The sequence below is a fragment of the Tubulanus polymorphus genome, chromosome 2 (assembly GCF_964204645.1).
Source record: "Tubulanus polymorphus chromosome 2, tnTubPoly1.2, whole genome shotgun sequence".
NCBI lineage: Eukaryota > Metazoa > Nemertea > Palaeonemertea > Tubulaniformes > Tubulanidae > Tubulanus > Tubulanus polymorphus.
The window spans coordinates 5,283,118-5,298,923 of record NC_134026.1 but is presented as its reverse complement, the minus strand read 5'-3'; the positions used below and the strand labels follow the sequence as shown (position 1 = coordinate 5,298,923).

General features: G+C 36.4%; 2 protein-coding genes across 3 annotated transcripts; one reads left to right on the top strand and one right to left on the bottom strand.

Annotated features, from left to right (window-relative positions):
- Positions 1-440: 440 nt before the first annotated feature.
- LOC141899788 (uncharacterized) lies at positions 441-10,222 on the bottom strand. The gene is made up of 16 exons (XM_074786313.1): positions 10,106-10,222; positions 9,452-9,596; positions 7,158-9,148; positions 6,985-7,062; positions 6,647-6,760; positions 6,224-6,391; positions 5,546-5,680; positions 4,952-5,213; positions 4,451-4,591; positions 4,250-4,363; positions 3,413-3,486; positions 3,212-3,325; positions 3,006-3,121; positions 2,570-2,708; positions 2,249-2,369; positions 441-1,979 (listed from the first exon to the last, which is right to left on the bottom strand). Exons 2-16 carry the CDS (start codon positions 9,564-9,566, stop codon positions 1,888-1,890), a joined length of 3,774 nt encoding a protein of 1,257 aa, XP_074642414.1. The 5' UTR covers positions 9,567-9,596; positions 10,106-10,222; the 3' UTR covers positions 441-1,887.
- Positions 10,223-10,651: 429 nt separating this feature from the next.
- On the top strand, positions 10,652-15,767 carry LOC141899757 (transmembrane emp24 domain-containing protein 4-like). Of its 2 annotated transcripts, none has more exons than XM_074786266.1 (5): positions 10,652-10,828; positions 12,165-12,274; positions 13,331-13,435; positions 13,604-13,750; positions 14,183-15,767. In XM_074786266.1, the coding sequence occupies exons 1-5, from the start codon at positions 10,702-10,704 to the stop codon at positions 14,330-14,332; spliced, it is 639 nt and encodes a 212-aa protein (XP_074642367.1). In that variant the 5' UTR covers positions 10,652-10,701; the 3' UTR covers positions 14,333-15,767. The 2 variants fall into 2 exon arrangements, with proteins under 2 accessions (XP_074642367.1, XP_074642366.1); XM_074786265.1 differs by lacking the exon at positions 12,165-12,274 and adding an exon at positions 11,555-11,670.
- The last annotated feature ends 39 nt before the right edge of the window (positions 15,768-15,806 follow it).

The window sequence follows — 15,806 nt, the reverse complement described above, 5'->3', positions numbered from 1 at the left end:
TGGAACCAAATGGAACTAGGGCTGGCCCTTCAATGAAATATAATTTTTTCCCTAGTACAAGTAACTATAAATGCATACCGATTTTGAAGCGCCCTCGGAACAATATGTGCATTTCAAGTCAGATAGGCCAATGGATTAACACTGCCACGGCCATTTTCCGAGCGTGGGAAATATCTCTTCCATTCCAAGCATATTAGGATTTTGAAAAGAACCCATAATCAATTTTCAGAAAAACCGTGCTCATTCTACTACGCCGAGCTCTTCACAAGTTCAAGTTTCAAGTTTAGTTTATTGCTCCAAAAAAGATAAATAATTTTTCCGACACCGATCAAGCCTTTTGCTCGATAATATTCGTTGAAGGTCTTCCGTTTGTTGATTATCGATCGCCGACTATCGAGATATCGATACATATTTTCTTTAAATCAAGGAAATAAAAAACGTTGAATGTTATTGCTATAACACTTTATTTAGTGTTTATAGTGTTTATCACATTACTCCATGTCCTCACAGCGGTACAAACAAACATAAACTTAACTTAGCAGAAAACGAATACAGCATCGCATAAATGCAGGGTTAGCGGATGACGCCCTAGACTAGACATTTACTAAAGCATAAAGTACAAACTTTAACCAGGTTATGACTCCATGCGATGTCGCGTTAATAAATAGATTTAGTGATTGGTTTAAGTCAAGTAAGATATTCTGGGAACAATTTATTTTAGTCCCAATTTGGATATGTTATAAGTGAAGCAATAATTCTAATCTCAACGTCTGGGGCATTCTACAGTGATAAGCAGAAATAAATCATACACCGTAAAAATCATGAAATGAATTTGACTTAATCCGTGTTGAAAACCATTAACTTATAAAAAGTAATCTTTGATTAGTGACAAGAATAAACTTATCACTCACACGAATAAACCAGGGCCCAGTTCCACTAAGAGTAGACTCCGAATGAAAATTACGATAGTTCATTTTCGAAGAATACGTGGCACTGTCTCTGTATAAAGAAACGACTGTACTACACAATACATTACATCTGTTAGTTGAACATGATTCGTGTTATTAATATAAATGCAAACTTCCTTTATTCATCGCGCAAAATTAATTCCAGATTCATACAAAAACACAATCTTAAATACCTCTTCTCACGAGGATCAATAAACATTCATGACATTGATTTCTTTTATAAGGCCCCCTGAAAATATATGAAAAATGCAGCGATGGCTCAGAATGTACACCAAGCCTTATATAAATGGGTCCACAGCCAGTTTAGACTATGAACCAGGTTAAGCTGATTTTTGTTATACAGTAGACTCTATTCTCGGTCTATTCGGTAATCCGTTCAAACCGGTAGGATGATGAAATGATTTCTGTCCCGAGTGTAAACGTGAAAAAATTCGAAAATCAATACCGCTATTTGTCTATACCGTTAACATTTTGCCAGTCCCAGCGCAACTGAGTCTACTGTATAATCAATCAATTGACCGTCAGAATTTAGCCAATTTCTATATCTAAGTCATAACTCGTTGCGCAACTGGTCCCGGAGATTTAATTCAATTACTGTCTACAACCAACTCGACCCACAGCACACGATATTATCAATCTTACATTCTACCAACTAAATCATGTGAACGAATACTGGTAAACAGTGGTTAGAATAATTCTACAATACATTACAGCACCAAACATATATTATATTCCATCATTCTGATTGCATATGAACATTTTTCATCACTCTCATTCATTAACATTATCCATTTCTTTTAATGCTTAGAAACACAACTCTGTTCGGATTTAGTTCCTATACGATCTTGTACGCAACTTTAGCACACTTCAGTTACTGCATTGATGATACACATCGCATCGAACACAACTTTGATAGGTTTTAATTTCTATATTTCTTCATATCGTCTTTGATTTTCCACAGCATCAGTTCCATGCAGGCTGCGGCATCTTCGTTACTATTATGACCACCAACTGAAACGTAACGTAAAAATGTTCGTCAACACCTCGGGCGGATCTAGGGTCTGATGCAGGAAGGGGTGCTCCGCCAAAATAGTATAATTTAAGGGCACCCTGAAAGAAAACTCAACGGAAAATACTAACTCGTTTTTGGAAATAGAGAACGAGCTTATGAATTTAAACTCTTTATGTATCAGTTTAATATTTTTCATTTTCCTGTAAAATTTCACAGCAACTGTGGCACCAACAGTATGCTTATTTCGAGAAAAGGAAATGAGCCTCACCATCGTTTTGAATGATTTTATTCAGAATTTCAGCCATCAAGGTGCGAAGAGCTCGTTTATACGGCGCCCCCAGACGGTGCGGGAAGACTACAGACGTGTCAACAACGCAAGCGTGCATCAACTAGAAAAATACCTCAGTTACTTCAACTTCAATTTGATTCACATAAAAAAATATTTTTCAAATCAATTCTCATGAATGAATTAATACGTTTATATCAAATGAATAATCGTTTTCACGAATTTCTAATTAATTCACATAGAAATGATTTTTCAAATCATGGCTAAAACAAACGGAAGCCATCTAGACGCCATACTGCGTACCTTTAATGCAATGAGATCACTCTCAAGACTGTGACCGATGAGAATCGTTTGCGTATTGAACAACGATAAAAGAACGGCTTGAACATCTCTTAAAGTGGTCGTTACATCCATCAGATCTTTTTCGGTCAAACCGCTGAATCTATAGATATTCAAAAATTACATCAACAATTGAAGACATTGCGAAATGTACATCTGGCAACCTTTCCACACTGATTCAAATGAATATTTTGCTTGTTCAAGTACTATAAATAATGAACTGGTATCAGTTCTCCAAAACCGCAATGTTCTGGGGCCAGGTACTCAAAAGTTGAGTTGAGTTAACCAGTGGATAGTTGATATAGTGACAATTGAAATTGTATTGTAACCGTAGTATCAGTCCAACCTACTTTTGAGCGACTGACCCCAGGCAGCAGTACACTGTTTTCTCAATAAATACCTTGTATTGTAATCTACTACTGGCTTTTCTGGTTGAACCAACGAATCATAAACCGTTTGCAATTCTCGATCAATGACTGTAATTCTGGCCAATTCCGAACCTTTACTCGTGTAAACCTAAATCGAGACAAAAATATTGTGAAATACTGTGAAAGTTTCTGCACAGAAATCTAGTCGAATTCATCTATGAAGAGATCATTAAAATACCATTTCACAATCTAACGAATAAAAGCCATAATTTCCGTCCTCGCTCGGAGAACTAGGAATAGTTCTCATGAATCCTTTAACATCTTCGGTTCTATTCATATCATGTACGTGTAACTGAAGAAAAATTAAAAGATACCATTAGTTTGACGTTCGTAGTTTCATTTAGAGAAACAGTTAAGAGACGAATAAGTTACCGGTTACCTTTGATATAGAACAACCTTTAACGCTGAGATCAGATTGACAACAAGTGTAGCGAGTTTCCCAAGAGCCCGACTCTAAAAGAAAATACATAAAAATTGCAGAGTCATGGTTCACCCAGCACTGACAGTGGTTGTCTCCACCAGTGATCTCCGTCGCTCTACGATCCTAGTGTAACCAACCACCGAGACGCGTGCATTCAAATTCGCTGTACAGTTGCCGACCAGAATTTGGTCGGCTTTTTTGTCCGTGTTCAAACTGCGATATCTCAGCAAATAAACAACCGATTTTGATGAATAAACTATCTACACTAACCTTATGATGTCTTACGTTTGTTCATTATATCATTTTGACGATAAATCTGATTTTAGTACGATTAAATTTAAGATACAAAAATGATGCGCTGTTTAGCGACGAGACACGCACCGCTCAAGTTGTCTTTGTTGCTAACGAACTACAGTGTTACAATGCCTAGTTTCATAGTGAAAAAATGGTGTCATTTTTGCTATTTCTGTATTTATATCGCATCAAGCACAGACTATGATGAATGAACCTCCGAATGAATATAATAATAAGAAAACTGAATGTATGAGGTTTGTAACGATAGTTTATTTTTCACAATCGGATTTCTGGTGGTTTAAAGCTGCAGTGATCTAAAAGTATCGAGAAAATGTCGTTCGCATCTTAGTGTCTGTGGTACATCAGACACTAAGATTCTTGGTGAAAGTCATGGTGGCCGAGTGGCTTAAGCCATTGGGTTATTGAAACATTGAACCTTTGTATAATGTCATCATCAGCTTGTTGAGTATACAGATGTTTGTTGAATAACATAAAACTTACCTCTGCTTTTCCAAGCTCTTCCCCAATGATAAATGCATTCTTCTTTATTCTGGTAGACTCCGTTTGGATACACGATAAATGAAGCTCCACAACGGCTGCAGATCTTTTCGTGTGCTAAATAAAAGTGTACTTTCTTATATTTCATCTATTACTACCTACACCTCAGCACCTACACCTCGTTGAGATCGGGAAAATACTTACTTTTCAACCCGGCGATCGCGGAGTATTTCTTTTTTATTATGGCTACACCGGGTTGTTTAGGATCGGGTAATGGATAACCATTATCTCTCATCTGTTCAACTGTCAAAGCATAGTCGAGAAACTTCTTATACACATCCACATCTGTCAAATATATCGGTACGGTAAAATATATCAATTGGTACCAAGAAGGTAATAATGATTGTCATACGGGTAGACTTAAATATCTGTACACTACTTGATTCTTTATCTGTAACCGTTCTTTTAAGATAATGACATACAGTATCATAAACAGTCAAAGTCAAATCAAAGCTACAGATAATCTGTTTCCACTCTATTTGTCTCGTTGTTTTTTTGCACACAGCTATCGATGATAGGTACGATTCAAGAAGGCGATAAATTTAGAACGGAGATTGAGGGTGGGGAAAGAAAAAATTTCACCAACAGAATTGAAACAATTCAATTTCTCAAGCATGAAATCTGTTTTACGAAATATGCACATACCGGTCAGAATAATATCTGCAGCTCGACGAGAATTTGATCTGTGAACGGTGTAGCTAACGGACGCAGCCTTCGATCCATCTAGAAGAGCTGCATGTGAAAATTTAGACCTTTTACTACTCTGTGGACTACTATCACTGCTCGATTGCTGCTGATGCTGCTGCTGCTGCTCGTTCCTTAGTTTCTTTATAGTATTTGCAGCCACGTTCAAGTACGTCCCTTTACTGGCAGATCTTTCAAATATAATTTTCTCTTCCGCTACAGCCTGAAGCAACCAGGAAAGAAAAATTACTACGGGGATCCAAATTTCATCACAGATAATATACTTTACAGTCCAGGAATGAATGACGAGGGGGGAAAATTTAATGCCAAATTAATATCATATTTACAAATACCATATTTCTTAGCATTGGTAGATATGCTACATTCCACAGCTATGTCCAAAAGTGATAAAACATCGGTAAGGCTTTTAGCTTTGAAATCAGCTTTGTCTCGTCTGCGGAACTACCATTACACTAAAGCTTAGTTTAAGTGTGATTTGGAAGTGACCATAGCACCTCCTGTTAGGTAATCACTCCATGACCCCCGTTTGCTTACCCGGTTATGAGCGTCTTGTTCCTGATCGTATGTTTTCAAGCATTCGTCGATGAGAAGATTCAAGTAACGCATGCGTACGTTAGTCGGTACTTTACTCGCTGGATCAGGTGGAATAATAGGTCGTTTGATTATCTTCTGCAAAAATGGATTTATACTTATTTGTAAACTAATTCAAAAGACCCATCAGGTATTGAGAACAAAATAATGAGTGCAGTTGAGATTTTGTGATAGCCAGGAAGTTACTAGTATGAGTTTAATCAGCATAATTAATTAGATAAAATTTACACTTTTAGATAGAACATTATATCTTCAAATCTTGAAGACAAAAGCCACTGAACACATGTCAATGAATGTACATATACTGGTATAAATAATAATATAATTCACTTTAGGAGCCGAGGCCCAGTTAGACAGGTATTTAAGTCCAAAAGTCTTAAATTATAAGAATGGTTCTACAGTAGAAACGCTTTAATTTGGATCATTTGGTACTGATGAAATTCAACCAGTTTATGAGATCTCCGAATATGAATATGACATCGTATTTTCCTTAAATGTGTACATAGGTGGACTATACAAGTAATCCATATTAGATTGAAATCCAAACTAAACCAATCCAAATTAAGCGAGTTTGACTATGTAAAACTAAGTAAGATTTTTCCTAACATGATAAGTATCTACCTTTTTTGGAACATGAGCAGTTCGAGCTTTTTTCGAAGCAGTTTGACAAGGTGTAGGCATCTCCTCTTCGTCGCTTATATCAATTGTATCGTGAGCAGATGACCGATGGTTCATATCTCGTTTTTTAATACGCGACGAATTTCCAGATGCACCTCTCAGCGAGCCTCCCTGCAAACAATTTACAAGTGCATGTATTCATATTTTGTTTTGTACTCTTCTTTAAAATTAAGGTAGGTTTCAGTAAGACTTTACTGATTTTGTAGTACTCTTCTGGCATGTTTTTTTTAACCAGAATACACTCCACGTATTCTAGAATAGTACACATGAGATAGAAGGCCTGTAGAGGGTTTTTTGGAATAGTTTCAACCGAAAGTAGCTAAATCTAGAGTTAAAATGTATTTGTTCATTTCAGATGATACATACCGTGAGATTTGTCTTTGTAGGCAGAGATTTGCTTTTTTCTTGTAAGCTCAATAGACGATTCTGCATTACTGTTAGCGGTGTTGGAAGTCTCTGTAGTTTCGGTGCAGGTTTTCTCTACAACGAAATCACAACAATTAACTTAACGATCATCTGAAAAATGATTTTCATGCAATTGGCAGAAGAAATTTCAAAATCTATAATAATCTGGGGCTAAGTGTAACAAATACCAAGAACTGATATGTGATGATTAGATACTGGATCAATTTAACGGCTAAGAAACACACTCAAAATTAAAATTACCACCTGAAATACACTTAGTTCCTTGAGTTTAAACTTACTTGAATAGGAACAATTCCTTTCATATGCGACATTCTTTTCCTCTCCAGAAAGTTCTCAAATTCTTTACTTTTACTGGCCTAGAAAAATGCATAAACAGGAATGAATGCACATTTGTCAGAAATCCAATAATTTTCTATAGCGTAAATGCAGATCTAACTTGTTTTATACTCACCACCGGCACTGGTCGAGAAACACTAGCTTTCTTTACTTGTTTCTGTTCTTCATTGAATATCTGCAAACATTCCTCATAATGGTCATCTTCATCCATGATTTCTTCATCAGATATATCGAACGTTTGACAATCACTGGCATCGTTATCTTCGCTAGTATGGTGACTGGGACTGCTAGCTATGTGTACTGGCGAGCTAGTGGCTAACTTCAATTTCTGATACGACTCGAAGTCGCTGAAGAGATTCGAAACGACAGACGAGCCACTGTCACTATCACTATCTGCTCCAAATAAATCCACTTTAGAAGAAGCTGTCTTTTGTTTCTTCGGTGATGGACTATCGTATTCAGAGCCTTCCTCAATTTTTGATATTGCCCGGTTTTTCTTAGCAGGTGAAGTTTTAAATTCTCTTCGTTTCAACGATTCGGAACTCTTCAGATTCTCATTCGATGATTTCAGGATAGTTTTGCCATTTCTAGATTTTTTATCATACGTCAGATGACCTTTTGGACTCTGCTCACTTTTTCCGCTGGACCTCTCCGAAGAACTTGACGTTTTGGTCCTTTTTGATGCTTCATGGTGAAGGGAAGATCTACTAGATGATTTCGAACTTCCAGATTCATGTTTTCCATTATGACTACTGGATTTACTCAAAAAATCAGATTTTTTAGATTCATGAGTTTTACTGGATTGATTGAAATAATCAGAACTCATTGAATCGTGAGTTTTACTAGATCCACTCATACGATCAGTTTTCTTAGATTCATAAGTTTTACTACTCGATCTACTCGAATGAACCGAATTCTTGCTTTCATATTCTTTAGGTCTTTTTGAATCATGTTTCGATTTACTCATTGACTCCGATCTTTCCGAATCTCTTTGATTGCGCTGATGTTTCGATTCACTAGCGACGAGCGATGACGATTTTCCGGAACTCTTGGGTTCTTTAGAAATTTTCGATTCGCCAGAATTTGACGACTTCAATTTCGTAGACAATCTATCGAGCTTTTGGTGCGATTCGATCAAGGTTTTCCCATCACGTTTTCTATTAGCCTCGGATGAAAATTGTCCACCTCGTTTCGACACATTTTCAGTCGTAACTTTTTTCAGCGATTTCTCTTTCTTTACCTTCGGCTTTGTTGAAGTCCGAGCCTTGTTCGCCGATAATACTTCATCATCCGAGTTGATGAAACCAGTTTTTTCTGTCGATATTTTCGGCGGAGCTTTCGAAGCGTTTAATATTTGTGATACGAGATCATCGCCGTTCCCATTCGTCGAATCATCATAATCATCCTCATCATGAACATCTTCATCTAGAGGACGCGACACTTTATAGTTCGACATCCGGTAACGACTAGGAAGATCTTCGTCTTCATCTTCATCGCTAAAACGAGCTCCGTCGTCGTTGTAACCACCACGATCATCGTCATTCTCATCGTCATCGTTGAAATACTGGAACGAGGAAGCGTTCGTACTACGATACGTCAGTTTATTACTATCAGACGGAGTCGCTTTGAAGTTACACGTCGGATCGTACTCGTGTTCGTCGACGTCGGACGTCGCCGCCGTTGAAGAATATTTAGCAGAATTTTTCAGCACGTTCAACGGAGTAGGCGTGTACTCCATCGGTTTAGGTCGAATTTTCGTCGGAACGTATTCGTATTCCGTCGCCGGGAGCATGTCATCGTCGTCATCATTATTATCATCATCCTCATCATCATCGACGGCCACCGCCGGACTATCGGCGAGAGTTATTCGGGTTTTTTTCGACGTTTCGATGCATGACGTCGCAGATGAATTTCTGCCTTGCAGGCGGTATTTATCTTTTTCAATTTCTTTTTCCACATTTTTTATTGCTTTACCGACCATACTAAGCATCGATGATCTCGGCTGAACCGCCGATGGCGTATATAATTCAGTATTTCCATCTTTTTCGTCTAAACCTTGGACTTTACCTAGTTTATTTGCTGCTTTGTTGTTGACTGTGGTTTCACCTGAAAGAACGAGGCCCATTCATTTATCCCTTCATTATCAAGTTCAATTCCAAATTCTATTGTAGACTCTACTCAAATTGAACCTGTGTGAACCTTAGAAATTTGGCTGACTTCTGTTGGATAGTACTTTGTATTACCAATACTTCATATATACGTTAGTAGGGCCAGAAAAATATGCAAACAAATATCTGAGTTGAATGGATCCAACTCGAGCAGAGTCAGTATCAGTTTGCAGTGACCATTTTTTTTCAAATATACATTTAGGCTACTGATTTTGATTAAATGTTAAGATCTTATGCCTACCTGATTGATCAGGATCCGGTTTATAGTGTTTAAAATGACAGTATGGTCGTTCACAGAGCCCCGACAAGTAATACGGACATAACAATCCTTTGAAGTATCCAGCTGAAGGAAACATTTCAAACTTAAACTACGTCTTGTTGAGTACCTATAAAGAGAATAAGTTTTATCGATAAGTTTTATAGACAATGGAAGAATTTTACTTTAGATAGCAGTCGCTAACGGTAAATTTCGTAATTGCAGAGAAATAATTCTACAAGACAAAAAATAATGAAATATTGCGAAATAAACTGAAGAATGAAATGGAAACCATAACACATATACCATAACAGGCAAGAGTTGCATTTAACCATCCATACATAGCCTAACCATATGTCCAACACTTAGTAGACTTACCAACATTGAACATCACATTCACAACTGGCTAATTTCTAGTGAACTTTCTTCACTTCAGGGCCATCACGATAGCCATCAAAACAATTGAATTGAGGAGTTCAATGTAAACATTAAGGAATAGCTACCTCAACCTGGGTTCCTTGTTGTTCAGTTGAATGTTTTTGTTGTTGGGTTTGCATGATTTTGCATATGGATGGTTGATTTAGTCGTAAAATTTAGTTTCACTTGTTTGTATAAAAACAATAGGCATATTAATTTTACCTGTTATAATACACTTAACCACGGTATATTAATGAAAATACAACATATGGTCAGGTCACTGACACTGTGCGGGGCTAAATCAATTTACATGATGATATTTTGATATTTTGATGGACGGATCCGGTGAAGTAGTAGTAATAAATTACGGATAGGGACTTCGACTTTCTTTATTTCTCATGATCGATCACTTAAAAATTTCAAAATCACATTTTTCATCATCTTTTGTATTCACTAATAATGTCTCTTTGATAAGATACAAAGAAATGTGACAACTAATAAAAATTTGAACATTTATTGTAAAATTTTGATAAACAAAATTCTACACTTGTAAAAAGGTCCTGTGAATTGGCCAGCAGTATTCTATTTCCTTTGTTTCAAATTTATTTAGTTATCTGTATGTTTGATGCCTATGATCTCATTGTGTAAGCTTAGTTAATTAATGATGTCACTTAATGTCAATAAAGCATGAATTTGATTGAATTGTGGCTTCTAATTACGTCACACGGCTATAGCCGATGCGAAACGGTCAATCGCAACTGTGACGTGGTCTCTGAAATTTACTTCCGGGTTCGAGACGTGTACACAAACCGGGAAAGATGGACAGTTTTTCTATCGTTCTTTCGTTAATTCTGGTTTCCTCCGTGTCCGGTTTATATTTCCACATCGGCGAAACGGAAAAGAAATGTTTCATCGAAGAAATTCCCGAAGAAACGATGGTTGTAGGTGCGTATTCGATGCCGAAATAACTGGTTTCCCACCGTATCTTAACTCAAACTATACAAAGTTAAATTCAAATGGAATTTGTTATTCTCAATCAAACTTATTTTTTCACTTCTTCATTTTCTCGATACGATATTTCTGAGACCTTGATTTAATGATATTTTATGTCAATATACTTGGAAATCAAATTTTTTCAAAATTTGGATTTTGATGATTTGTGGGCCTGCCTCGGCTATGCCGTGCTCGCTTTGACTACGACATTACCTTATGTCGATTGTGCATTTATATTTTTAGCCAAGAATTCTTTGTAATGTTTATTGCATTGGACAAAATTTATGTATTTGTTTGCCCTCAATTGTTGCCCTATGGTTGTTATTGATAAAGAATTGGTGCGAACTTACAGCATATGGTTATCAATATGGCATGAGTTGAGCATAGAAGATTTTATCAATGTGGGGGTATGGGACTACTTGATACCATATTGGTTTGTTTCAGGAAATAGTCCCCTTACCCCAAAAATATATCGTCCCAAATCGTTGGTTTCATTCCGCCCCACCATAAAAAGATAGGCCTACCCTATTGTTCTTCCCCCCTTATGGCAAAATAAACCATTCGGAATGCGGATTTGGAAACCCGCCTCATGGCCAACCTGAAATATTGCTGAGAGACGATTCCAACAAAACGCCAATTTCTCCATGGATAAAATGTGTTTCGTTGCTATACACACAGGCAAATATAAGGTGGAATTATTAGACAAAGCTTCGAATACATATGTGCAAACGAGCGGATCGTTTGGCATGCACGTACTCATTAAAGATCCGGAAGAAAAAGACCTGTTATCGAGGGTAAGAATTGGTGGCACAACTGTCTTTTTAGTAGTTGTAGAAGCAGGTATCACCCCCCACACAGACACTACGTATATATACCACATGACTCGTTTGAATACTCGAATATACCACTCTAGTTGATAGATTGATGACCTTTTTTGGTGTAATGTGATAATTTGCTTATTTTTCAAGAATGCACGGTCTCGGTAGCTGCAGATTTCATTCGGTCTAGAAGGCTTTGTTTGTTCGATCTTGGTGCATATTTAATTGTTTGAAGACAATTTAACTGTGTTACGCAAGTCATATGTTACATCTATTAATTCGCAAAACAGAAGCAACCCTTTCGAGTATTGAAGCGTTTTTGTTTTTCATTAATTTCACTAGTCAATTCTGCAAGCCTAATTAATGACCGGAAGGCTATACAGAAATGGCTGGTGGAATATTTTGTCAGGGCTCGCTGTTCGCTTCATCTGCTCAAGAATTTAATATTTGTGATGAAACCACATTTTTAGGGAACTATAAACTGGAGCTGTACGATCCCGACATCAGTACTTATGTGCTGAGTTATTTCGGTATGCATGTTGATGTCATTGATCCAGAGGGTAAATCTATCATTTCCAGGGTAAGAATTAGCCATGTCTTTCGGTGTTTGAATGTCTTATTCGACTAAAGCTACCCGTGATGGATGTGGGATCTCGTTGACTGACATATTATAACTTCACTTTACTTAAAAGAAAATGTCTGTTTGGAGTTGGATCAGTAGATACATGTTTTTCATGCTTTTAACCAAGTTTGTGTCCATGTATTGCTATTGAACATTAAAAGCTTGTTCGTTCTGTGCTTCATTGCCGCTTTATAATCAGCCGAGCAGTCCGATTTCATGAAAAGGTTTGATTTGAATTGATAGAAATTTGAATTTTCTCAACATTTTGAGCCAAAAATGTTTTCATGAAAGTCAGCTGATTTCAACTTATCATCAAAGCACTTTAACTTGGTCATGATTTCTCTAATGCATTTCACATACGTTTCAATGATCATGTTATATGTAGCGATTTATAAATACTTAATTGTTAAAATGCACGTTTTTTGAACCAACATATGTTATTGATTTTATAATCAACTTCCTTTCTTGTTCTCGTGTTTATTTTGGAATTTGATGGCCATGCGTGCATTGCGTCAAAGAGCAGGCTTAACAAGGATAGCTCGATCATGGTTTCACAAAACAGTTTAAGAAATATATAGAAAAGATTTATCCTGAAGGGATCCCATTGGTCTTTAATTAACTTGTCAGTTAGAAAAGTGAAATTTCTGTTTTGATAAGCGCAAAATGTCTTTGTGAAACCAGGAATGCAATGCACGATGAACTTTATACGTGTATTTTGCGTAATAATATAACAATATAACCTAATTAATGATGGAAAAATGATATAAAGTCCGAGAATGTGTCCTGTTGGATTCCTGATGTTTTATCGTCAAAACATGGATATAGTGTTTTATCAATGGTTATGATAACAACCTGTTTCAACAGTGAAAGCTAGATCTAAGACCAAATTTCAAACTGCCTATAGTTCGCAAATTATCAATCATAAATTCACCAACTTGAATCCAATGTCTGAATTGGCAATGATTGTGCAGAAATGATGTCATTGATTTATTTCTATATTCAATGGATTTTCAGACTTATGCTGCTGAAGGTAGATTCACATTTACATCTCATTCTTCTGGAGAACATCAAGTATGTCTTCATTCGAACTCTACCGCTTGGTTTGGCGGTGGCCAATTGGTAAGAATTCATCTTTATCGATTCGGTATTGACTGTTTAGTCCAGACCATTTATGATCTGGCTTATGAGATGTCAAGTCATGATAAATTCAATTCTGTAATAGTTTCTGGTTCATTAATTCAGTAATTTATTATTAAATAATTGTTGTTTTTTTGTCGTTTAAAACAGAGAGTCCACTTAGATGTCCAGGTCGGCGAACATGCTAACGATTACCAACAGATTGCGGCCAAGGATAAACTCACCGAATTACAGCTTCGCGTAAGACAACTGTTAGACCAAGTTGATCAAATAACTAAGGAACAGAACTACCAACGAGTAAGTCGAAATGAGTTAAAGAAACTCTTTCTTTGCTCACATTTCGAAGTGTTTTAACAGTGTCCATACGATGTACAAAACTTCCTCAATTTTAAAAATATGCTTTTAGGAATGTTTGTAGAAATCTACGCCGAATTCGGTACAGGACCAGGATATTTTTACCGATTTGGTGGTTACATATTAGAAACAGAATTTAGTTAATGTTTGCTTAGAAATTTGCTTTCAAAACCACTGAATTACCAGTTTACTGAGATAAACAGTACCTATTTAGGAAGAGTTTACAGTAATTGGGATATAGTAGTCATGAGGACACTTCCTCAATATTTGAAATTTTGTCCTTTAAAACTCTATATATCAATGAATGACTGATCTGTAAGCACCCTGTTTAAAATAAATTAAATAAATATTTGTATCGACTTTTCTAATTTTCAGTATCGCGAGGAGCGTTTCAGACAAACAAGCGAAAGCACGAATCAACGCGTCTTGTGGTGGTCTATCGCGCAGACGGTTATCTTACTGATCACCGGTCTATGGCAGATGAGACATCTGAAGGGCTTCTTCGAGGCAAAGAAACTAGTGTAGATTATGAACGTAAAGTAGGACAATCATCGATGACGTCTATTGAACAAAGAGTAAGCTGTTATACCAGTTGTGATACAGTGAAATTCAGAATCATTGATGATACCGACATCGGAAATAGTAGACTTTAGATTCGAGTTTTGTTTTGAAACTTCTGTTCGTTGATTTTTTGTTGGAAAATCGTATCACGACATGAGATGCAACCAGCTTGTACGGGGGTATGATTATAACTGGACAACCGGCTCTTTGTTCAATATATTATAGATATTTTTGCGTGAGAGGTTGTGAAAGTTTTTAGGATAACTATGTAAATGCAGGGATAATTCATTAATATGTAATATTTGTTGAATTCCCCTACAATTAAGATAAAAGATGTTTCAAAACCAATGTCACGTAGAAGTCAGGGAAGTCAGGTTATCGAACACCGCGCCGGCATAGTTTTTATAGACTTCGATGCCACTTTTTGCATACAACGACTGATTATTATTTATTTAATGGGGTTCCTGTTCATCGCTTTCAAACCTTGATAGATCTTGCATTTCGATTTCACTAATTCTAAAACATTTTTATGTCGGATTTTGTAATATAGGATTATGTGAGATGAATATGAAGGATCTTTCACAGTTTGCTTAGTGTTTTTCAACATTGTGTAATGTATATCTGTCCTGCTGATCTAAACTTATTACGTATCTATTCATTTGGCTGTGGGTTCGCTGTCTATTTGTTTGTATCAGACATATTAACGTTGTATAATTAACACATCATTCATATGAAATGCGCTCCATGATCCGATTCATCAAATACGCTAGACTTTTATGCAAAAAATGACATCATCTCAAGAATTCATTATCACTCAAATGTTCAAACCTCTGGTCCTTCCCACCAACCATCCAATACTCTGGACCCAGTTCCCAGGTGTTAACATTTAGCTCTTATAGTATATGAACGAATTTTAAACTGTAGTAGTAAAATGTTAACTCACAACTGCGGAACCGAGACCCGATTGATCAGCCACCTACAGTGGCTTGGATACATCAACGCAGTTGGTTAAACTTCGTTGACACAGACCTAGATTATAACAATTAAACATTTTAATTGGTAGAGGTTCCACTGCAAAATTTATGATCTCCAAAAGACCTTTTTAGATCCCGAAACTTAGAATTATGTGTATATACATAGCATAATTTATGATGTAAATAATATTTGCCCCATAATCATCTACTTTTGTCATGTCATGGTTACTACTATATATTCTCATTGTCATTCTTCCATTAGAATATTTGTTTTAAATTAGAATTGATTACCCCTGACAATGGGTCAATCACCCCTGGCAGTGGTTCGTACCATTGCGAATGCAGTATTGCATAGATTTTGTATGTGAGTAATTCATTCATAATGTTATATCATGTGTGGGTAAAGAGAAAATAAAAAAACATCTTTCATCATAGATTTTACCTTAGTGTTCTCTTTTTGATCG

Bases quoted from the DNA above. Each gene is read 5' to 3' on its own strand.
- LOC141899788 (XM_074786313.1), bottom strand. From the start codon at position 9,566: ATGTTTCCTTCAGCTGGATACTTCAAAGGATTGTTATGTCCGTATTAC. The intron at 7,063-7,157 runs GTGAGTATAAAA...GCATTTTTCTAG, and splicing joins TTTCTCGACCAGTGCCGGTG to GCCAGTAAAAGTAAAGAATT. The intron at 1,980-2,248 runs GTGAGGCTCATT...GTTACGTTTCAG, and splicing joins TAAAATCATTCAAAACGATG to TTGGTGGTCATAATAGTAAC.
- LOC141899757 (XM_074786265.1), top strand. From the start codon at position 10,702: ATGGACAGTTTTTCTATCGTTCTTTCGTTAATTCTGGTTTCCTCCGTG. The intron at 10,829-11,554 runs GTGCGTATTCGA...CTATACACACAG, and splicing joins CGAAGAAACGATGGTTGTAG to GCAAATATAAGGTGGAATTA. The intron at 13,436-13,603 runs GTAAGAATTCAT...CGTTTAAAACAG, and splicing joins GGTTTGGCGGTGGCCAATTG to AGAGTCCACTTAGATGTCCA.